The sequence below is a fragment of the Fusarium poae genome, chromosome 2 (assembly GCF_019609905.1).
Source record: "Fusarium poae strain DAOMC 252244 chromosome 2, whole genome shotgun sequence".
Lineage (NCBI taxonomy): Eukaryota > Fungi > Ascomycota > Sordariomycetes > Hypocreales > Nectriaceae > Fusarium > Fusarium poae.
Genome location: NC_058400.1, coordinates 800572 through 823368, shown reverse-complemented (window position 1 = coordinate 823368; position 22797 = coordinate 800572). Strand labels below are relative to the sequence as shown.

The 22797-nt window shown below is 46.0% G+C and overlaps 7 protein-coding genes across 7 annotated transcripts; 1 reads left to right on the top strand and 6 right to left on the bottom strand.

The window, feature by feature from the left end:
- Positions 1-983: 983 nt before the first annotated feature.
- Positions 984-3294, bottom strand: FPOAC1_004196 (uncharacterized protein; the record flags this gene model as incomplete). The annotated part of the gene is made up of 3 exons (XM_044848750.1): positions 984-2518; positions 2572-2719; positions 2776-3294. The coding sequence occupies 3 exons, from the start codon at positions 3292-3294 to the stop codon at positions 984-986; spliced, it is 2202 nt and encodes a 733-aa protein (XP_044707460.1).
- Positions 3295-9172: 5878 nt separating this feature from the next.
- FPOAC1_004195 (uncharacterized protein) lies at positions 9173-9574 on the bottom strand (the record flags this gene model as incomplete). The annotated part of the gene is made up of 1 exon (XM_044848749.1): positions 9173-9574. One exon carries the CDS (start codon positions 9572-9574, stop codon positions 9173-9175), a length of 402 nt encoding a protein of 133 aa, XP_044707459.1.
- A 2443-nt stretch (positions 9575-12017) lies between these two features.
- Positions 12018-13100, top strand: FPOAC1_004194 (uncharacterized protein; the record flags this gene model as incomplete). Its single annotated transcript, XM_044848748.1, has 1 exon — positions 12018-13100. The coding sequence occupies one exon, from the start codon at positions 12018-12020 to the stop codon at positions 13098-13100; it is 1083 nt and encodes a 360-aa protein (XP_044707458.1).
- Positions 13101-13855: 755 nt separating this feature from the next.
- Positions 13856-14308, bottom strand: FPOAC1_004193 (uncharacterized protein; the record flags this gene model as incomplete). The annotated part of the gene is made up of 1 exon (XM_044848747.1): positions 13856-14308. The coding sequence occupies one exon, from the start codon at positions 14306-14308 to the stop codon at positions 13856-13858; it is 453 nt and encodes a 150-aa protein (XP_044707457.1).
- A 1341-nt stretch (positions 14309-15649) lies between these two features.
- Positions 15650-16654, bottom strand: FPOAC1_004192 (uncharacterized protein; the record flags this gene model as incomplete). The annotated part of the gene is made up of 2 exons (XM_044848746.1): positions 15650-16506; positions 16558-16654. 2 exons carry the CDS (start codon positions 16652-16654, stop codon positions 15650-15652), a joined length of 954 nt encoding a protein of 317 aa, XP_044707456.1.
- A 287-nt stretch (positions 16655-16941) lies between these two features.
- On the bottom strand, positions 16942-17631 carry FPOAC1_004191 (uncharacterized protein; the record flags this gene model as incomplete). The annotated part of the gene is made up of 3 exons (XM_044848745.1): positions 16942-17138; positions 17206-17517; positions 17568-17631. 3 exons carry the CDS (start codon positions 17629-17631, stop codon positions 16942-16944), a joined length of 573 nt encoding a protein of 190 aa, XP_044707455.1.
- Positions 17632-18825: 1194 nt separating this feature from the next.
- On the bottom strand, positions 18826-22779 carry FPOAC1_004190 (uncharacterized protein; the record flags this gene model as incomplete). The annotated part of the gene is made up of 4 exons (XM_044848744.1): positions 18826-19445; positions 20139-21108; positions 21166-21813; positions 21871-22779. The coding sequence occupies 4 exons, from the start codon at positions 22777-22779 to the stop codon at positions 18826-18828; spliced, it is 3147 nt and encodes a 1048-aa protein (XP_044707454.1).
- Positions 22780-22797: the final 18 nt, after the last annotated feature.

The following is a 22797-nucleotide window of genomic DNA, read 5'->3' as shown; positions in this document are numbered from 1 at the left end:
ATAATAACACGGAGACGTAGCTCCGCCGGGAGCTTGGTGAATGGATCTGATGCAGGGTATGCCATCTCGTCTGTCAATCGTCGATGGTGTTGCTGGAGAGTGAAGCTATTCGATCGTCGTTTGCGTTGACAAGAAGTCACAAAAAAGAGGAAGAATAATATGTATAGAGATCGACGTAGAAGAGGTGTTTTGAAGGTTGATGATTAGGTTAATCTAGGCTTTAAGATGGGCTGTGAAAAATGTTGATTGAGGTAAGTTGACTACGGCGGGCTGCAAGGCTAAAGGCGCTGTTTTGTACCTCCAATCTACCAACTGGGCGCGGTCATGTGATCATAACTCCAAACTTCAGTGTAGTAAACTCTCAATCGTGAATAATAGATATTTTTTTTTAACGTATTATGAAAGATAAACTTTAACAGAAAATAAATTTAAAAAACAAAAATCTGTTTAAAGTAGATAATCAAGAGGGACATAATTAGAGACAAGGGAATGTATATATTATTATACTTGTTTCTACTTCTGTTCACGCTGGCCCTCATGTAGTACTGTTTGTTAATATATAGCCCCTATTTGTTCGACAAGGTTTACTTTTAGAGAGAACTCATGCAATAGATGGAGCAGATGATCATGCATCGATAATAAGATGATTCTCAACAGGGACATACCCACGAGCTGGACTGAATCCAGGGAAAGTGAAGCTGGTTCCTTTGATTCGATAGATCGCACTCACCACATGCTTTTCGAACTGATTGATGCCTGTTGTTCTCAGGGCATCACCGAAGGATAAGTTCCTTTCCAAGTGGTAATACGATATTCTCGACAAACCAGGATTTTACACTGAGCTTGATATCGCTTTATGAGCAGACTGAAATAAAATAAATTCAATCTGTGGAGACTATCTACAGCCTATGGATATTCCATGTGTCTAGCCTCCATTTTCTGCCTCCGCTCGCCCTGTTAGTTCTCTTCTTTTTCTCCTCCATTTAATTAAAGAAGAATTCATCAAAGAAATCATTCGAGAACCTGGCTTTGATATCGGCTAGTGACCAGCCAGCATCTTTCTCCGTCTTGGCATCTTCCCCAATCTTGGTAAGAATATTGCAGAACTCCCGCCTCTCACCCGCGTAGTCTAATTTGAGTTTCTCGATCCACGGTTTGCGAATCCCGTCAATATCAACCTCGTAATCGTACCACTCTTTGGCCCAATGCGGGCGTATCTTCAAACTTTGTTTTGTTAGAGGATTCTCCAATGACATCCATTTGTCAAGAACTGTTTGTGCGAATGGTTTCCAGATATCCTTTGCGCTGTTTAGAGTCAATATCTCTATACTGCATGTGCCAAATTTGTTGCCGCGCTGTGGCGCCATGATCACATTACTATCACCCATGATGCGCATCTCAAGAGGCATCCGCATAGGACAGCTTTGGCTGTTTGCATAAGTAGTGAGAATGGCGTCCCACCAAGCCCTCTGAACGACGGAAAAGTATCTCTTGGTTTTTAGCCCATCTTTCTCCCCAACAATTGGTATCTCAACCTCGAGATTCCGAACTCTGACGTTTTGGATAGCTCGCTGGAAATGCAAAGCATCTGGAAGATAAGCTTTGACTTCCTTCGTTGGGAGTGCCTTCATTGCAGCGATTGAAAGGAGTGTCACGGCAGCTTCCGACATGTTCGTAACGTCGATCAACTTGTGGATTATTTTAGCATTCTGTAGAATGTTTACCGCGACAGTTTGGATAAATGAGAAATAGATGTGCTTCTTGTCAGGGAAATGATCGACGACGCCTTCTTCTTCCAGGGTGTTTTTCCACGTGTTAACCCAAGCATCATCAGAATATGGGAACCAGAACCACTCAGCATAGTAGTCATTGGTCGCACGCTCTTCGAAGTCCACCTGGCATTTTTCCCTTTCAGCAGGAGTTAAGGATGTCCAGTTTTTGAGGAGAGCTGGGGGAATGTCCTTTTCGGCAAGATTCGGTGGTGGGGGTACTGCTTGGATGACAGGCATCTTCCTGGGAGCGAGCTGCGCATAGCTCATGGGTGGAAACTCCATGGTGATGTGCGTCACGATACCCATGAGACCAAAGCATCCACTAGCCGCTTTCAGATGCTCCGTGTTTAAAACAGACCGCAACTCACCGTTCGCATCGACATATTCGATCTTACGAACAAGATCACTGAGAGTCTGATTCTGAAGACCTGCGCCGTGGCAGATTGGTGCGTTGCTGCCTCCGATCGTAATCTCAACCATGATGACATTGAGAGGAATAGTGACAGCCTTGTGCTCGATACACCACCGGCGAAGTCTTTCATTTGTTGTTGCGCAACCGATACGGACGAGCTTGTGTCCTTTTTTCCGAGGCTGCCCAGGTGCCATCTCGATTGTTTCCAGCTCGGTAGGTGATGACTGTCCCCATGGTAACGATTCATAGTTTGGCAGAGCCGTGGCCGTCTTGTAATCAAGTAGTGAGATCAAGATCTGGTCATTCTTGCCAAAGATGGGCGACCACGAGTGTCCTAACAAAGGTAAATTAGGTCTCGCTCGAAATAATAATGCATAATAAACTCACGATATCCTGCGCACCTAACGCTCAAGTTGGCTTTTTTCGCGAATTTCACAATGCCTTGAATTTGTGCCGTGGACGTAGGAAAATACGTAAGTTTCGGTTTGTTGGAAATATTGAGGCCCCAATTCTGAAATGGAAGGTTTCTGCGTGGCTGAGGTCGAGTCAGTCGAATGGTAATTCTAGATAGTAGTTGGTGTATTTTCATACCTGGAGTGTCGGATCGAACTTGCCATAAGAGGAGCTTGCAGGATCATACTCAGCCTTATAGTCCGAGGTGCCCCTGCTACCAATGATGCGCGGCCTCCAACGAAAATGGGAGGATCTCGGATGTGCAAGAGAATCTGGTTGTTGTTCCTTGAGAAGTTCCTCACGGCAGCTAAGAGTCGGCTCCAGGACGACACTTGGACCCAGATCTTTGCGATCCGGTTTGCCAACAAAATCTTCAATCTGCTTTCTCTCCCCGGGTGTCAGCCGTGCCAGCGTCGTTTCATAGGTATGATCAGTCTTGGAGTCTCTGAAGACCCGAAGGAGGCGTCGATGAAACTCAACATCCGAAACCTTCTCATCTTTCTCAGCCTCAGAGGCAAAGTCGGACAAGAGACTTTTGAGGCCTGGTACCTCATCGTCCGAGAAGGTGGCGTCATCCTCCAGCACTTTGATGATGTGCTTTACGCGATCAACTACTTGGTTATCCCACGCTTGGGATAGAGGAGATGTAGCCGCCATGATAAGAGTTATATTGAAAGTGAAAAATGTTTCGATTTTGGCAATCAATAAGAATATCTGTTGATGTCCATCTGTTGACATTTCATATAGAAAGGGTTTATATAGACAAATACAAGTAATCTAAAAAATATAATCCGGAATTATAGCTGACTTTTAGCCAAATTTAGTAGGGACCACGTCAGAGTGCATAGGCTTAGGAGTAAGTAGACTAATGCATATTAGGATCTTATTATTTATTAAAAGACTTTAGCCCTATTTAATATAGTAATATAAAATCCTCTCTTTTTATTAAGTAATTTTTAAGGTATAAGTCTTAAAGTATATATATAAAATTAATTTATAAAAATATAGTTTTTAAACTTAAATATTAATATAAATCTAATTTAAAGATATATATTATAACTTATAAAATTAAAATTATAATAATTATTATAAAAACTTTTATTTTTTTTAAAAATTAATTATTAAATACTTTTTTATTAATATTAATATTAATATTAATAAAATTATATAATTATATAATTATATAATTATTATATAAAATAATAAACTTTAAAGTCTTTATTAATTTTAATTATATATTAAATTAAAAAATTATTTATAAAAATTTAATTTTTATAATTAATTTTATTTTTAAAGAAAAATATTTAATAAAATTATTTAATAATTTTATTTATTTTTAATATAATATTTTTATTAATATTTTTTTTTTAATATATAATTATAAAATTATTTTTATTTTTTTTAATTTTATTAAAAATTATTTATAATATTTATTAATATTTAAAATTAAAATATTATTAATATAAATAATAATTAAATTATTATTTTTATTATTTTTAATTATAATATTTTTAATTATATAATTAATTATTAAATGTCACGGGCTGAGTCCGGCGGTACGGGTGGACAGGGAACGCTTCGGGCGTAATAGGTTCTATTGCTACGGATAGGCACTGCAGGCAGGTCAGGCTCTATTAACAAGACGTAGCTCAAGGAGCTACGTTCAGGATCTGACTGGCGGTCTAACTAAGGTTACGGCGATAACGCTATCGCCACGTGATCTGATCCACTTGTGGCTCTAGGGTAGGTTGGTCTGACTTCGAGCTGTGACAGTGCCCCCCTCTTTAGCATCGAGCTCTGCCGAGACGGGCTACTGTGGTCCGGGCTTGTCAGGGTATCTCCTGTGGAAGTTCGCCACGATCTCTGCAGAATTCTCCACGTAGGCAGCAGGGACTTCTGTTGGGTCTGCATATCCGGCCCATTTCACAGTATACTTCAGCCTGGGGCGGCCTCCTCGGCCTCGTCTGTCCCATCGGGAATCCACAATGTCTTCAACCTCCCACTCTTCCACTCCTTCGGCTTCTACTGGCGGTGGCGGGTCTACGTTCTGACCGGGCAGCGGATTGGTGGCAGCTGGCTTTAGCAGGCTCGTGTGAAACACGGGGTGTATCTTCATGCTGGCGGGCAGTTCCAGTCGATAGGCGTACGGGGAGATGACCTTGCCGATCTTTAACGGGCCGATGTTCTTCCAGTCTAGTTTCTTCTGTGGCCTAAGGGTCTTGATATTCCTGGCGTCTAGCCACACTGAGTCCCCTACTTGGTATCGTCGGGCAGGTCGTCTGTGTCGGTTCGCTTGGGCTTCGTAACGGGCTTGTGCGGCAATGCTTTCTGATCTCAGGTGCTCTAGGATGTCGTTCATCGTCTTTGCGAACTGTTCTGCGTCTCTAGTGGCTGGGGTTCCTCTGACTGTAATCGTGGGTTCAAAGCCCATTCGCGGGTGGAATCCATAGTTTGCAAAGAACGGAGATACGCCGGTGGTTTCGGATTTCAGGGAGTTCGCTGCGAACTCGGCCAGGGGGAGCCATCGGTTCCAGTCGTCCTGTAGGTATGACACGTAGGCTCGCAGGTACTGTTCCAACACAGCGTTCAGGCGTTCAGTCTGTCCGTCGGTCTCAGGGTGGTAAGCGGTGGATAGTAGCGAGCTGATCGACAGTTGTTTGGTGAGCTTCTGCCAGAACTCCGCTACGAACTGGGGTCCCCGGTCCGATACTATAGTCTGTGGGAGCCCATGTAGCTTCCACACTTCCTTCAGGTAGTAATGGGCTGCGTCTTCGGCATCGCAGGTTCCTTTGCATGCGATGATATGTCTCATCTTGGTCAGGCGGCAGGCTATAATCAGGATGGCGTCATTTCCTTCGCTGGGCGGCAGATGTGTGATAAAATCCATTGACACATGTTGCCAGGCTCGTTCGGGGATAGGCAAGGGTTTCAGCACACCTTGCTTCGCTTCTCGGGCTGGGTTGGCTCTTCGACACGTATGGCAGTTCTTAACCCATTGTTCGATGTAGGCCAACATTCCGGGCCAGTAGTAATCCCGGGAAAGCAGGTCATAAGTGCGGGCACGACCTGGGTGTCCTGCTATAGGGTGTTCGTGGCAGGCTTTCAGCAGGGCGGTCTTGAGGGCGTCGTGGCTCGGGATATAGATGCGGTCCCGGTACAACAGTCGTTCCTGGACGATCTTGCACTCTGCAAGCGTAATCTTCGGGTGTCGCGGTGCGTCGGTCCTGAGGGCTTGTAGTATCGACTGCAGGTCTTCATCGGTCTGGTATCCTTCGTTCAGCAAGCGGTCGATCTCTTCTGGTAGCTCTATTGAGAGTGACGGCTCCTCGGGTGTTGGTGCGGGTTGGTTCTGTTGTAGTGGGTGGCGGATGCGGGCTCTCTGGACTCGTAGCGGCGGAAGTTGCCAGTTCTCTTTCTTTAGTACCACCTGGCTTTGGTGCGCTAAGCGCTCATCCCCCCTCTTTAGGGAGGTCTTCTGACCTCCTGGTCAGGGCATCGGGTTTAACTCCCTGTTTCCCAGGTCGATATGTGATCTGGAAATTAAATCGGGACAGGAACTCAGACCAGCGGGCTTGTCGTCGGTTAAGTAACTTCGTCGTCGTAAAGTACTCCAGGTTCTTGTGATCCGTGATCACTTTTATCGGTGAGGGTGCCCCCTCCAGTTCGGGTCTCCATTCTTCGAAGCAGCGAATAATGGCCATGAGTTCCTTATCGTAGATCTCGTAGTTGCATTCCGTGGACGTATGCTTCTTGGAGAAGAAGGCTACCGGGTGCAGCCTTCCGTCATCGTCGTATTGCGACAGCACACCGGCGGATACATAGTCAGAGGCGTCTGTCTCCAGGATTACGTCCTTCGTCCAATCGAAGGGGCGTAAGATCGGTGCTGATGTGAAGGCTCCCTTCAAGTCTCGGAAAGCCTTTTCGCAGGTTTCGTCCCAGACGAACGGTACGTCTTTCTTTGTCAGGTGGTTCAACGGGGCTGTAAGCTTAGAGAAGTCACGGATGAACCTCCTGTAGAAGTTCGCAAATCCTGTGAAAGCTTGTACATCTGTCAGGCAGGTCGGGGTTTGCCAGTTCTTAACAGTTTCGATCTTTGCAGGGTCCATTCGGATGCCGTCTCGTCCCACGATAAGGCCTAGGAACTTGGTTTCCGTAACCATGAATTCGCATTTGGCTGGGTTTGCGAATAACCCGGCAGCTCTCAGTTTTTCAAGCACCATCTTTAATTGCTCGACATGTTCTTCTCGGGTCCGGCTATAGATCAGGATATCGTCCAGGTACGCAGTGCAGAATATATCCAGGTATTCCCTCAGCGCATCATTAATGTACCGCTGGAAGGTCGCGGGGGCTCCTGTTAGGCCGAAGGGCATAACCAGTGACTCATATAATCCGAATCGGGTGCGGAATGCTGTCAGGTACTCCTGGCCTTCCTTGATACGCAGATTATTGAAGGCCGATACGATGTCAATACGGGAGAAGTATTTCATACCAGACAGGTTATTCAGGGATTCTTTGATCAGGGGGGAGCGGGTAGCGGTCCTTAACCGTAATATTATTCAGGGCTCGGTAGTCCACGCAGAAGCGTAGACCACCGCCGGGTTTCTTGACGAATAGTACCGGGGAGGCTACAGGCGACGAGCTTGGGCGGATGAATCCTTTACGCAGATTCTCGTCTAGCCACTCTCGTAGGGCTGTCAGTTCGTTCCGGGACATTCCATACAAGGGTCCAAACGGCAGTTTTCCTCCTGGGGTTAGCTCGATGTGGTGGTCTCCAGATCGGTGCGGTGGTAGCTTCTCTGCCTCCTTAGGCGAGAAAACGTCCTGGAACTCTCGAAGTTCTTCCGGCAGCACGAATGCCTCTGGCTCAGGCTTAAGCAGGTAGTCCAGTTGCTTCAGGGTGACGGTGAAGAGGCGGTAACGGTCCTTCTGGCTGTATATTCGGGCGGTTCGCAGGGAAACCGGGAGGATATCCTTTCCCTCCAAGGCTGGTGGGATACTCCCTTTCATCTGGCGCATGAACTTCTTCGGGACGGTCTGTAAAGCCTTAATCCTTGTAGGCTTGGTTGGGGTGTTGCAGAATTTCTGGCAGTACGGGCTGTTAAATGTGAACGTGTGGGCCGCGAAGCCCACCTGCGGGTCGTGTTGCTTTAGCCAAGGCATTCCCAGGACAATAGGGTAGCTGGCTAGCTGGGTCACGTAGAAGATCATGCTCTTCTGCTCGTGATCGGCAATGCGGAGTCCGGCGCGGACGTAGTAGGCGACCTTCCCGCTCTCGGCAGGTCGCCCGTCGAACACTTCAATCTCGAAGGTTCTCTTCAGGGGTCTAAACTTCAGGTTCTGGGACTTAGCCCAGCTCTCGTCGATAAACCCTTTTCCTTCCGCTCCGCTATCGGTCATAGCGTAAGACGGAATTGGTTCTCTTCCGGCCACATTGAGGCTGGCAGGCAGTATCATCAGGTTCGAACGTTGGTTGTTCTCGTTCTCAATCGGGATTCCATGAACGGAGGCGGCGGACAGTTTAATCTTCGGTACAGTAGGTGCGGGGAGGGGAGCCTGGCGCCGACTTAAGACAGGCTCACCCCGTTTTCCTGGCGTCCTCGGGAGTGTCTAGATCGGCGGGAACTGGCGCGGCTGGATGTAGGCGAGTGTGGAGACGGGGGCTGGCTGGTGCGGTTGGGGCTATAAGCGAAGGTGGCTTGACGGAGCCTGGTTGGACGTGTGTCAGGTTCGGGACAGTCGCGGAGGTAGTGGTTGGCTGAACCGCAACGGAAGCACTGGTTGTTCTCCCGTCGTTGGTTAGGGCGGTTATAGCGGCGCTGATTGCTGAGGTCCATAGGTTCTCCGGCTGGTTGGCGGTTTTCGGGGGGGCTTCTCCCTCTACGAGGCGATGGGGACTTCTTTCGGAGTGTCTGGGGGTACTCCTTCAGCGGCATATTCGTCTTTCGTGACGCAGGCTGTGGCTCCGCTGCGAAGCGGCGTCGTCGGTTTTCCAATTCTTGTAGGAAGGTGGCTAGGTCGTGATATTTATAGCTAGGCGGTGGGTTGTGTATAAGCATTCCGCGTAGTTCTCGGGAGACAGCTTGTTCCAACAGGGTAGGGAGGGCCTCTTCTGACATTTCTCCTTCCAGCGCGAGGCGTTGGAACTCGGCGAAGAAGGTGCTGAAATCCTTGTGAGTCTGGCGAAGGCGGAATAATTCGGCGCGGGCATTATTGATCCGGTTCGGGTCTCCAAAAGCGCGTTCTAGTAGATCGATAATATCCTGGTAGTCGGGGAGTTGGCATTCACCAGCTTTAATGTGCGGTAGGACTTGTGCATAGGCGCGTCCCTTAAGACGGCCAGTTACATAGGACATTCGGGCGAGGCGTGTCGGGAATCGGTCGTGGTTAGCTTTTAGTTTTGAGTGTATCTGGGAGACGAAACGGCGTAGGTCGCTCCGTTCGCCCTCAAACTTGTCAGGGTCGGGTAATCGTTCGGTAAGACTGGTTGATTCGGTAGATCGGGAAGAAGGCGGAGGAGTCGTTCCCATAGGAGTCGCTACACGAAGCTCAGCGGGAGCGCTAGTCTCGGGGGTTCACGGATAGTAGGTACGGTAGGTCGGGTGGCATCGAGGGCGCGACGTTCGGCGAGGCGGGCCTCGAAGATGTCGTCGTCCTTCCTCTTTAGGGCCTTCTCGTGTTGTTGCTCAGTGTACTCGAGCTGGGCTCGGGCAAAGTTACGCTCAGTGGTGATTTGTTGCAGGGATTGTTCGAGTCCTTGATGTTTATCCTTCATGTTCTGGGTCTCATTCTCCAGCTGGGATATACGGTTCTGGGCGTTCTCGGCGTAGGTATAAACGTTCCGGAAGTATTCGAACCAATCGTCTAGGTGTTCCGGGGCATGGTCACGGAATGACTCGACGCTGTCCGGCAGGAAGGGCGGGAGCGGGCGGGCAGACATCGCGTTCGGTGTCCAACGGTTAGGAGCTACGTAGTGTCACGGGCTGAGTCCGGCGGTACGGGTGGACAGGGAACGCTTCGGGCGTAATAGGTTCTATTGCTACGGATAGGCACTGCAGGCAGGTCAGGCTCTATTAACAAGACGTAGCTCAAGGAGCTACGTTCAGGATCTGACTGGCGGTCTAACTAAGGTTACGGCGATAACGCTATCGCCACGTGATCTGATCCACTTGTGGCTCTAGGGTAGGTTGGTCTGACTTCGAGCTGTGACATTAAATTAATAAATTAAAATTTAAATCTTTATTATATAAAAAGAAAAAACCTTTAAAGGTTTTTTATAAAATTTAAAAAAAAAATAATTTTAATATATTAAAAAATAAAATATTTTAAATAAAATTACTTTTTAATTTTTAAAATAATTTTTAATAAAAAAAAATAAATTATTAATAATTTATAAAGTATTTAATAAAAATAATATTATTTTATAAAAAGTTTATTAAATTAAAATTTATTATATTAAAAATCTTATAAAATTAAAAAAAAAATTTTTTAAAAAAAAAAAAAAGCTTATAATTAATATTATAGCTTTTAATATAATAAAATTTAATATAATAATAAAATCCTCTTAATGCATATTAGCTTTAAACTTGCGGATCTTATTAATGCACTGTTAGCAGGGTTTATGCATAGAAGTGTCTTGCCATTAATATTGGCAGATTTGCCTGCTCGCCAGACCAATCGCAACGGATTCTTATTTCATCTTAGTCTCAGAAAGTGAAAACAGTACGTAACCAGGTAATCTCAGTCGAGACGGGAATCAGTGCAGTGGGCCATTTTCTCAAAATATTTCAGCCTGTAGTCAGTTACTTTGTTAATTCAGTTAGTTCAGAGTACCGGGCACAGTGGGGTAATAAGTCATGTGCATGTACTAGGAGTCACAGTCCTTGAAAGCCTCAAATACCAAATCTGCTACTCCATTAAGGGAACGATCCTTTTTGTTGTGCTTGCAGACCAATCCAGTATTGCCTCATGTTGTATCTATGGCATGTTCCGTCCCTATGGTGTCCTGTAGTTCCGCACAGAAAGCTCGCCAGGAACTCGGTATATAGAGTAGTTCCACGGGCCACGAAATTCCTATTAGACACATTAATAGGGATAATCCCGCGACTACCGCTGGTATAATGGTTAGGGTTGAAGTTCAGCGGTAAAAATGGGGTTAAATGACTCGACATCCTCGTTCCAGTGCGAGCTGGTGATCAGAAAGCCTTGGCCGCAGAAGTGACCCATTTCCTTGTGATCCGCGCCAGTTAAGTGTTATTATCACACGGCATTGAGACATAACGAACCTATGGGCCCGCTCCGTTGCAGATAAAATCTACAGCACATTTGTGCTCATGCAGTCCTTCTCAAAATTATTCAATTGGTTTTGTTAATCTCTGGACGCTCTTAACTTAGAACATGTGGATAAAGATATGCATGTACTGCGGGTAGAATAGCCAATCAATATATATCAGCATTTAGTATGGCTATCAAGTCATTTCATCTTTTGTCCGGCCATAGCATTAGCTCTAGGTGAACTGTTTGAGGCAAACAGAAGGCCACACCTGAACGATTTCAACATCGCCTAGAGCGAGGACTATTCCTATTAAAAGCAAAAAGGATTAAGATCCTATAGCAATTGAGACCTATATCTCAACAAGTCCTTCGTCAGCCCCAAGTGCGACTGACCGACTTCTGTTTACTTCGTGTTTGGCGTTTGATGCGTTCCCATATGATAACTGTCTTTGGGCTCTACTTAGGTCTATAACAGAGACCAAGCTCCAGGGTGCAGGAAAGAGTAGTCCTAGAAAATCAAGTCAGTGAGTCAATGTATACTCCGCAGTCCATAAGTTTAGGCAATGCCTTACACTACAGAGGCTAACCTTATTTATTGTCTACTAGCTATTATTATCATCACCTATTCCGCTACAATACTACCCTAAGGCACGCAACAATGTTCCTCTTCCGAGCGATTCATGGCCCAGTTAATCATCCTGTCGCTTCTCCTCTGGACCTTACTGATGGTATGTGAGGGTAGGTAAAAACGGGCGTATCATTATCCGCATTGGCTATTGGTTTCAGGTAACACAACTCAAACGAGACATGCTTTCTTCCCATAATCCAAGTATAATGCTTCGAACTATAATTCTCGTTGAGGAAAGTTTTAACTAATATTATCTCAAGGGCTAGATGAGTCATAGAAATAATAAAACTCACTCTCATTTAAGTTTTCTACCCACTATAAGAACATTGCAATGCTCTTCATTTTGCTGAATGTTTGCATTCCACCAATACAACAACAACCACAGCCTCGCCTTTCTACACCACACTCCGCCAGTCAAAGGTTGCGCCTATCACCACCTTCACCTGTGAAAAGCTACACCTTGTCATCTCTTCATTACAGGATGTCAACTGCAACCATTAATGAAGTACGAAAAAGGGCCCCTGTGCCCCGTCATGAAATCTTAGCCGCGGTACGCGGCGACATGGAACGTACTCATCGAGAGTCGATCTGGATCAACTCAGCGTGGCACCAATTCTGCCCTTGCCCTTTCGCCGCCGGCTCATGCTCTGGGCGCTGCCACGATGATGTTGCAGATATGTCACCACGCCACGCCGAGGATTGTTGCAATAAGACTGTACCTATATACGTCATACCTAGTTCCGGTGCTGCTAGACATCTTATTGCCTGGTGCTTAAACAACTGGCTTTATCGGAGATGGTACAAGCCTTACCGGAACGAAATCGAGCATTGTCGATTTATTGCTAAACAGTTCTATACTTGTCCAGCTCTCGACCAGCCGCTGGTACCACTGGTTAATAGCCTCCATGAGAGAATTTGCAACCAGGTGAAGGCGTACCAGAAAGACATTGTGACTCGCCCTGTCACCCCTGAAGTCCCAGGAGAGCCATGCTTTCGAGACCAGCGATTCCTTATCCTTCAGCCTCTCTTTGAGGCTATCACTATCATTATCCTAGCCGATGACTTCAACATCTTTATTCCAAACTTGGACAATTTGCCATGTCTCATTACTTTGACAGGCCAGAACGACAACCTGAGTGCGCCGATAAGTTTCAGCACCATCAAACACGAGATCACCAACTACGTTTCAGAGACAGCGGTAAATGTTCCACTGCACGTTGCATATGACTTTATAATGTCCCTGGAACAGAGGGAGATGAATGCCTTTGGTCTCCAGCCGGACCCTATAGAGTCGGCAATCCAATGTCATGACAAAGAGACTCTAGGGTATGATCGGCAACATCTCAATTCCGTGGTCCGAGATCTCGGTGGTGGTGATGACCCTGTCACTGGCCCCAGTTCGACCTGGGTGAATACAACTGTGTATACTGGTCTCTGTGATGCTATGGTTCTTCTGGAGAAGGGTTGTAGCACGATGGAAAGGTTAACGCGAAGAATGGAGGTTAATATGTTTTTTCGCGCCAATACTTCTCAACCTCTGCCGAGTCGCCGTTACAGCATTTGAAAGACAACTAGGCGGATGCTACGAATGTTACAGACATGTACGTTTTGTTACGGGGCATCTGGCATAAGAGAAGACGCTTCAAGTCAGGATGAGAACAAAAACATTACATTAGTCTCTTAGTTAAGAACACAAGAGACATGATGGAGCTGGCATCGCAGCTTCAGTCACCGCTTTTCGAATATATGTCATTCTACACAAATGGTTATAGAAATTTAAATGCTAATGAATCAACATTGGTAAGTCGCTGTACTCGGATGCATACAACCCAGCCTACGATCTTGCCAGCAAAGCTGTTAAAGCTTTCAAGTTCGAACGACCGCGCGATAACACCACATATCTACAGCCCTCCTACTGGGACCGTGTCATTTCTCGTGCATGTCAAATATCATTACTCTTACAAGGAATCGTAGTATCGTTCAATGCTGATTAACGAGACAAGGCTCTACTATATTAAAATCGCAATGAAGGCAAAGGCTGACATTTTTCGAGTGTGAAAGTAGAAAGACAAATATTCATCGCCAGAGTAGCGTGTGACAGTATAGCGGCAGTTTAAATTGTATTCATAACATCTTCATAAAGCCTCCTTCATAAACTTAGTATCTTGCAAACCGAAAGCGAAAACCTTGACATGATGTATCAAATCCAAGGAATCACATGGCGTCGAGCGGGATTAAAGCTGAGGAATACTGTTAGACGAGCAGTGACACAAATGGCTGATAGACTTACCTGGTTGTCTTATATCTTTGTATCAAGACTTAGCACTTTGTTCCGCTGCAAACCCACTCGTCACCGCGCTTGGTGCATTTACACCAAGCCTGACGCTTCTCGAGGTGAGTCTCATCCATGAGACTGCGTCCACACTTTTTGCCACTGCAAATCCACTCGCCGCCGACCTTCTTGCAAGAGCACTGACGCTTCTCAAGCTCAAGATCAAGATCCATGGATCGCTTGTCGTAGCACTTCTTGCCGGTGCAGATCCACTCACCACCGACCTTCTTGCAGGTGCATTGTCGCTTCTCGAGGAAGGCATCGTCTCGCTCGAGGAGGGCGGTCTCGTCACGTTTGCTGGGGCACTTGGGACCAATGCAGATCCATTCATCGCCGACTTTCTTGCATGAACATTGGCGGCGCTCGAGCTCGCCCTCGGGAGAGGGGTTGGCCATGGCGAAGGCGGAGAGGAAGGCGATAGCGATGGGAGCGAACTTCATTTTGGCGTTTAATTTAGATGGGTATGGGTGTTGTAATAGAAATGTTGTGTTTGAGTCTGAATCTGAGTGTCAAGAAAGATTGTTGAAAGCGGACGAGATGTCCTGCTTTATACACGAGAGCCTTCTATCAAGTTGAGTATATCTTCAAACCGCCACTCAACATTTGATAGCAACAGCAAAAGATCCCAACCTTCAAACCCTTGGATTCAGCTTGTAACCATTTCGGAAGTCGGTCCAGTGATAAGTCGGCACTTTTGCACTGTTCAAACATGGGGGCTATTCCTTCGAGACAGATAGACTAAGCCCAAAGTAGAAGGTGAAGCAATCATCCCCTCAATACACGTCGCATTTGTACTACCATTACCGCGTCCTTGGGGCCTGTCATTAGTCGATCAGCGTTGTATTCGATAAATAGATGCTAAATTGGACTGATCGAGACTAAGCCTACTGATCTTAGTCGAGTGGAATTTATGTTTGCCAAGAGAATCCTTCAACAAAACGAGAATAGGCCGATTGATGTTAAACGAAAAAGGACTACATAAGTTCTGCTGACGGATTTCTTATTGTGGTCTTATGATGCGAATCGAGAAGGTTACACTCAACTTGACAGGACCACTTGACAAGGTCGTTCGGCTGCCATCGTTTGCGGGGCAAACTGATTGCAGATAGCTTCAATATCGTATTGTGTTATAGAAAAAGATATTTTGCTAACGTACAAAGATAGATACAAAGCTTTTATAGGCAGCATGGTAGAGGGGATAGTACACTCCATTTAGATATTCACTTATTTGTTACTCAGAAACAGAGCCTCCTCATATTTGTCTATTCAGATTGCCGAGAGTCATGGATGGGACTACTCGATCGAAGTCGATGTTATCGCTTATCTAAACGCGATCCATATCGCATAGCTTCCTTCTATGGCTAGACAATTCGATCAGGATTCAAATACTACTTTATTTATACGCTCAACAAATAAGGTCGCCGGTGGCAATTAACGCTAATTAGCCTGTCGATATGAAACGGACCGTCGGGTCAACATCAACAAGAGGGGTTGCCAGATCCAGGGCATATCGCGGCTTTGTTACATAACTTCCAGATAAAAAAGGAAATTATATATGAAGTACTCTACTTGTACCCAAACCGACAAAAGCAGGAATTTTTGAGATTCATTGTATACGAACATCAGTTTGAGATGCGTTATTAGTCAACATCAACTACCCGGCACGAAGCTTTCATTATTAATCAGAGACTTTTTTTAGGGTCTTTTTTTTTCAGAAACAATACTTTATATTTGCTTTCGTCAGATTAAATCAATTACTGGCTAACTGTCAAACCCTGGTCTCATCCACTTGCACGAACTGGTGGCAGGGAAAGATTATGGTTCTTGATAATAATATCCCACAACGGTGATAGCTCCCCATGGGGCAACTTGTCATCCTCTTTGATACGTCGAATATCATGAAAGAATCCTTCATCCTGAGTGCTCACGTTCCTTGGTATCGTTTGCATGTCGGGGAAATTGAAGAATGCCACAATGGAAACCTTGACTTCATCGCCACTGATATCAACGTCGTGAAAGGTGGGTAAAAACTCATTTGCCCAACGGTAGAGCGTTGATCCACCCATCATGATAGTACCCTTATGTCCAGGGAATCGGACAGTACCATCGAGGTCATAGACACGGAGTCCGGGTCCATTTGTAATGAGAGCAGATAGTAGGTTACCATCTGGGTGAAGACCAATGCCTCCTGGGGCACCAGCGTGAGGTGTATACTTGATAGCTCTGTAGCGTACAGTGCATCGCTGTACGAGATCTGGGTCGATACCGACTGCCATACTGGTCTCGACCAAGGCACTGTCCAAGAATGACTTGAGACAATGCATAGAGTCACGAATTCGTGGGTCGTGTAGGGCTTGAAGACCAGTCAGACCATCCTTGAGATCTCCATCGAACTTGGCAATGTCCGATTCAGAGTCTAGGAATGGATGACCGATACCGTGACTGGCAAACCAGCATGACTTTCGCCATACGACCTTTTTGTCTGTTCCCTCATAAGAAAGAGAGTGCTCAAGATCGGTTAGGTAAGATCCAAGGTCTTGCATGGCTTGCTCGATACGTGCATCCTCCTGCGGTGACCATGCCACTACATGCTCTTTGCCAGCCCTGAAAGCCTGTTGTATTTCCGCGGAGCTCTCAGCTAGTGACATTGTAAGCACAGGACTTTAAGGAGCCACGCTCTACAACTTACCGTTCTTCATGGAGGGAGGACTATCATTGTTTGAGATTGGTTCGTCAAGACGAATATGGTGGTTTGGGGTAGTGGAAATTAAGTTTGAAACGGACATGGTTACTTTGAAGGTTGACAGATGAGAGATGGTGAATGGTGAATGACTGAATCAGTAGACCATTTGGTCACCGAACCTTGTTTATGTAGCTATGAACCTGACTCTATCACACTGCATCGCATACGTGTTTTGTCTTGCTCAATGTCTCACTATATCCGTCTCCCTTCCGATTGACTTTTAACCCACATCGTCACACCGTGACGATCACGGAACCACTAATTACGCCACAACTGAACCTTGGTCTTCGGGATCGGCCGTTACCATAGTAGCGGTAGCACATCCCGTCTTTACCGCGCCTCCGAAATCTCACTAACTACCGTGTCAATGCTGTCCATTGACAAGGATCGTATATGCACATCCTTGCTCATAAACAATTTTGCCAAGTTTGGACAGTGTGTCTCCATTCCTGCAGCTAGCTGTTCCTTGGAAGGTGGTTGTTGTTCATTGTCTGACATTCCGTATTGCAAAAGCCAGACTTGCTTGTCTGAGTGAGTGCGTTTTCGAGTCAGTTTTGGGTATACACGAGTTACACAGGTATCATGGTTACTCACCGCTTCTGAGACTCATCTCCCATTCCCATCTGTGGATATCGTCCATATTTGAGAATCGATCCCAGTCTCCAGGTGCTGCTAGGATGATGATTTGAGATACCGTCAGGAAGGTCTGGGCTATCCTTTTGGTGACCTCTTTGGGTTCCGCGCTTCTGGTTATTTGATGTTGGTCGAGCCATATACGGCGGCTCCTCTTTTCAATCATTTCGGCGACCAAACGTGCCATCACTCTGCCCCGTTCGTAAAGATCTGGTGATAGCCATCTGTAAAAGATGATATAGTCGTATTCATATGTTTCTCTGACTTGGATGTCTTGTTTCTTCTGTTAATCTTGTTATGAAGCTGATGGGATTGAGACTAACTTGGGATATATTTCGTTGATGGAATATGAGCCTCCACGGCAATGGCGGACTTGACGCTCAACATTGTAATAGTGTAAGGTTTCCGATCGATTTTAGTAGTTAGAGTTATACCACGGCGAACGTTTCGTCCAAGCTTCAGCTCGCTTTAGCTCGTAACCTGTTGGTGGGATCGTAGCTTCTTTCTTATACCCAAGTGTTCCCCAACCCTTGCGTGACCGAGTCGAAAATCACTGGATGAGATCAAAGTATGTTTCTAATCTGACGGACTTGCTGTCAAGTCCCCGAGAATGTAGATGCGTTCCGGTACCATCTCAGTAGGTATACCATCTCCACCAAGCTTGATTCGGTCATACATAATTGCAGATCCAAGGGAATACGGCATATTTTTGTTACGTGACATCATTCCAACCCCCCCGTCTCCCTCGCTTTGACCCTTAAGGGCAGTAGCGGCGGTCAAGGTTTGTGATAGCTTGTAACCTTGTAAATGTCTCAGTTTTGCACACGACCATTTTCTCTTTCCAGCTGGATGTCTAATTTTCGGACGCTAATAACGCCACTTTCAGCTACGTGTGCTTGAATGCAGCTCTTGTACGAAATGGTATTAGACATCGGGCCGGATCAGCTCCGGTCCATAATAGCTTTTGAAGGTGGACCAATAGTCTTTGAACGGCGCGTGATGGTTACCGTCACTTGCTGGTTACAAGTAAAGATCGGCAAATCTACCCGGGTGGCTGGCTGAGGGGATGATCGATCTAGTGTAGCCCCGGCACTTGCCAATAGGATGTCTCCTAGTAGCACCAGGTTCGTCACGCAAGCTGCTCGGCTAAGACATGATTTACGTGGCCTACCCTGGAAGTAAACATTTAACCCTCGTTACACTACTAAATGGGAAAAAGATCTGTGTTCGTGTTTATGAGAGGAGTTCAAAATCAAGAATACAAAACATAAATTATTACAGCTGTTATCTTATTTCTTCACGTTTCGCACAGGAAATGTATCTACCACGCTTTCCGTTCTCAGCCAGCCAGTGAGTAACCCCGAATACGCCTCGAATCCCGTCAGGCATAGCAGAGTCTCCATTAGCGCATGCGGAAAGCTGACGACCTCACAGTGGCTGAGGTAGGAGATATTACAACTCAATGTTTACATGTCTGAGTGGCCGTAACGTTGAGTGTGTCTGTGCCAGGGCTAACATGGATCTGATCCTGGTATTCGCAATGGCAAATAAGATCTACCTTCTGCACGCAATTCTTTCGTCCTATATACACAGATTTGATATCGCTTTCCGTAAATATTCCCCAGTGTCCTTTCTAAATACCACAGAGTATACACCTCCTGAAAATTGAATAGTGATGTGATGGTGTCCAGTGGCAATTTCGGGCCAATCGTCAAACCACCTGCAACGGTATTGTTGAGGCACCCATATAAGTGGTTTGTTATCGAATGTTATCCACTCGCCTGAAGTACTGCACCCGTACTTGTCCAAGTCTGGAATAATGACAGGTAGTTCCTGATCAAATTGTCCTTTCACCTGTACTGCTTGTGTTTTGAAAGTCTCTGACCGAAGAGTCAAATCGTCCAAGATACGATCAAGATAAAGCACCCCCCTCTCCGTAGACACGGAAGAGTCGTCAATGAAGGCGATGAACCTCGTGTTTATACCAATGAGAGCAAGATAGATGCCCGATTCCAAATTCGTTAGAAGCAAGTTATTGGTTCTGTAGACAAACGACACCATCCACTTGCCGTTGGGCGACACGGTAAGATTGCCGCCGCCCAAACTCTCAGTGACAGGCAGGTCTAAACATTTGAGCTCTTGGCCAGTTTCGATATCATAGCGGATAAAGATCTCGTTTTCAATACTGGCAAGCAAACTAGCTGGAAAACACCATGATACTCCAAGCCAAGTCCCGACAAAGCATGCTCTAGCGGAGGATCTCTCCAGCTTGTCGGGAGACTTATATGATCGTTGAAGCTGCCCGGTTTTCGCGTTCCATACACGGACCTCGAATTTGAATAAAATACAGGCAGCTATCCAGTGGGTGCCACTACTGCCAATGGATGAGACAACTAAGTTTTCGACCCTGTCGGACACTGCAATACTGTGTCGCAAAGACCTTGTTTTCAGATCCCAAATACAAATCGACTCCAGGTCGGCAAACGCGAAGAGTCGACCATCAGGTGATAATGCCATAGGAAAGCCCATCCACGCAACCTCGTTTGGTACGTCCAACTTAGCAATAACCCCTTTCATAGGAATTTGTATCTCGATCGACTTTTTTTTTTCGTGATGAACGACCGTAACCCTATCTCGCAGGATGTAAGAGTCTATATTGTTTTTAGACTTATCAGCCGGAATGGCACGGACATCTAAGAGCCAGGCAGTTGTTTCTGAACGCACTGCAATAGTCTTATTATCGTACGAGACCTCAATTGCCGTAATGCTGTCTTTAGTTGGGAGGAGAATTTCTTGTAGTACAGTCTTCTGATCAAGATCTAACAGAGACACATCTTGTTCACCTGCTATAGCCACCCACGTCTCAGCGTGTGAGTAAGCAAAGGAACACATACCGTTATGTCTCGTGAGCCACTCTCTGCATTTACCCTTCGGGATGTTCCAAATGAACATAGATTCTTCGTCATCGTTCATCATGACCAGGTGGGTATTGGGAATGAACTTTGCGTCCAGTATGTTCGCATTATCACCCCTTTCATCTTTGGAATAAAGATGTGCATACCGAATGTAGGATGCACCCACCTTATACAAGTTTGGGCACTTGTATAGCCTATTAGTTCGCATGTCGAAAGCCACAAGACCGCCGAAAAGGAGTAATAGCAGAGCCCCATCGGAAGAAAACAACATGCGCCAGGGTATCGGACTCAAGGGATTTGCATCTCCACCTAGTTTCAAAGGCCACGATTGAGACGTGGATCCTTCACTGGTATAAACATCTAGTTTATCTTCGAAGCATACTGCCAGCGACTGACTATCAGGCGTAATTTGCATAGCCATAACGTTTCGACGACCCTTGAGATTCATAGTGTAAAGCAGATTATCTGATTCTAGCTCCCGAACCTCAAGGGACTTTTGCACAAGCTTTTTTGACTTTTTGGAATAACGCATAGTGACAAAGGCCACCCACCGAAGATCAGGCGAGGGTGTCAATAACCTCGCGTCATCATACTTTGCCTTTTTATTCATATAGCCGTCGCTGGCATTCCACATCCACAATTGAGAGTCAGATGTCGACAGGATTAACATTTGGGTTATAGGACAAAACCTCATATGACGAATCGGGGTTTCTGGAGAAGTCTCAAATACACCCGAAATCGGGCTCCAGTCTTCATCTACTCTTGGATTTCTTTCAATGAATTCCGGCGTGTACTGTTTGAACATGTTCCGAATGAGGCTTTTATGTGGACTGAATAGTAGACCGGAAGTGTAGATCTGTAAGGGATAGTTTTCGATGACAGGGCCAAGAAAAAACAAGAATCGGAGCGCATCGTGTATAAGCTCCGAGAGGCGCGACTCAGAGGGGGCCTGCTAGCAAACAATTATTAGAGTCGACCGGTGAAGTCACTTGGGGAATTGACATACGGTCGGTAGGTTTTTGAGAAATGACAAGGCTTTCCCTGCAACCGATTGGTTGTGACATAGACTCAGTGCTTCCAACCAAAATAGTAATTTCTCAGAGAGAAACTGGTACACAATCTCAACCACAGGCATTTCTCCCTCCGACGTATCCTCGTTAGGCAGTTGACAAGCGCCTCGTATATGCTCAGCCCAGAAGACAAGTGCGTACAGGTAACTCCCCAGGGGATCAGGCTCCGGGCGATTGCGTATAGCCACCTCCAAGGAGACTCCAGGATAGACCAAGCCATACATATCCTTGTGTAGATATTTAAGAATATCAATGGATCTTTGAAATAGAGTATAATGGTGATGCGCGAGGCCAGATTGGAAAAGCAATTCGCTCGACTCCTTGAGCAAAAAGTCCTTGGCAGACTGATGAACAAAAAGAACCGTCTTATCTCGCGTCGTCAGAAACGAACCGCATTCTCCGATAAGATCACGAAGTGTTTCTTCATCCATGTCCAGTTCCTCTATGGCCATAAGCTCAGAAAAGGTCAGTGGGCGGAAAACAGTTGAAGCTATGGCCAGAAGTCTGGTATAAAGCTCGCAGCTGTCGGAGGCACGGATTTGGTCCATCATTCTTGCGTAAAGCTCGTTGAGACCCTTGGGTAACTGTAACAATTGTTTGCTGATCTCCCACGATTGACATCTCCCAAGACGTTGACATACCAAGCCCACCCATAAGAAAGTACCGTTGGCGTGCTGAATTAGGTGACGCTGGACCTGCTCTGCCACATGGCTTTTTAGTCTTTTTTTCTTTGCTAGTTCTTGAGTGCGGTAGTCGATGAAGTGCCCAACAGCTTGAGACACTGATTTTTCATTGAGCTCTAAAGAAAGCGCGAGTTTTGAAGACGATTCCTCTAGATACTCTTCAATCCCACGACGGTTACGGCTGCTCACAATCCACTTGACACGTGGTGTCGGACTAGAGATTATGGCGAGAAGAAAATCCAGGTCTTCGATGCATTCATCCAGTGCATCCACGATCAGGTACACCTGTTGGAGACTTGGATCCGCGATTATCTTGCGAAACAAGCCTTCTATCGCCACTCTCGTGTCCCAATGTGTGTTGGCACGCAGATAAGACAAAAGAGATGGTTGCTGAACGACCAAGAGGTAAATGAGGCCTCTTATGACGGCTGTCGAGTTGTTCAGACTGGAGTTTGTAGCTTGGCAGAAGAAGTAGGATAGCGAAATAGGACTCTCCGGGTTGGCTAGTTTCGTAGATGATAGTAACTCGTTTATAATGCCACATATAAGCATCGTCTTTCCTTTTCCAGGATCACCTTTGATCCAAAGTAGCCGATCTTCATGACTTTTGTCATGCCAGGCCAGAAACTCGGGGTTTTCAAGAATCCACTTATACGCATCTCTTAACAGGTGGTTGTTGGTTTGCTCGATATTGATCTTGTCGTGGCGCGGATCAGTAGAACGCAACGCTTCCAAAAGTTTTTTCGTATCATCTCGGTCGGCCCCACTGTGGTAGTTGTTTGTTGTATGATAGTTATTCCCGACTTGTACTCTTGCATTATTGGCTGCGTTCAAAGAATGAACCAGGTTGGAAGTACTGTTCTCCATTGTGCTGTGGGTTATGAC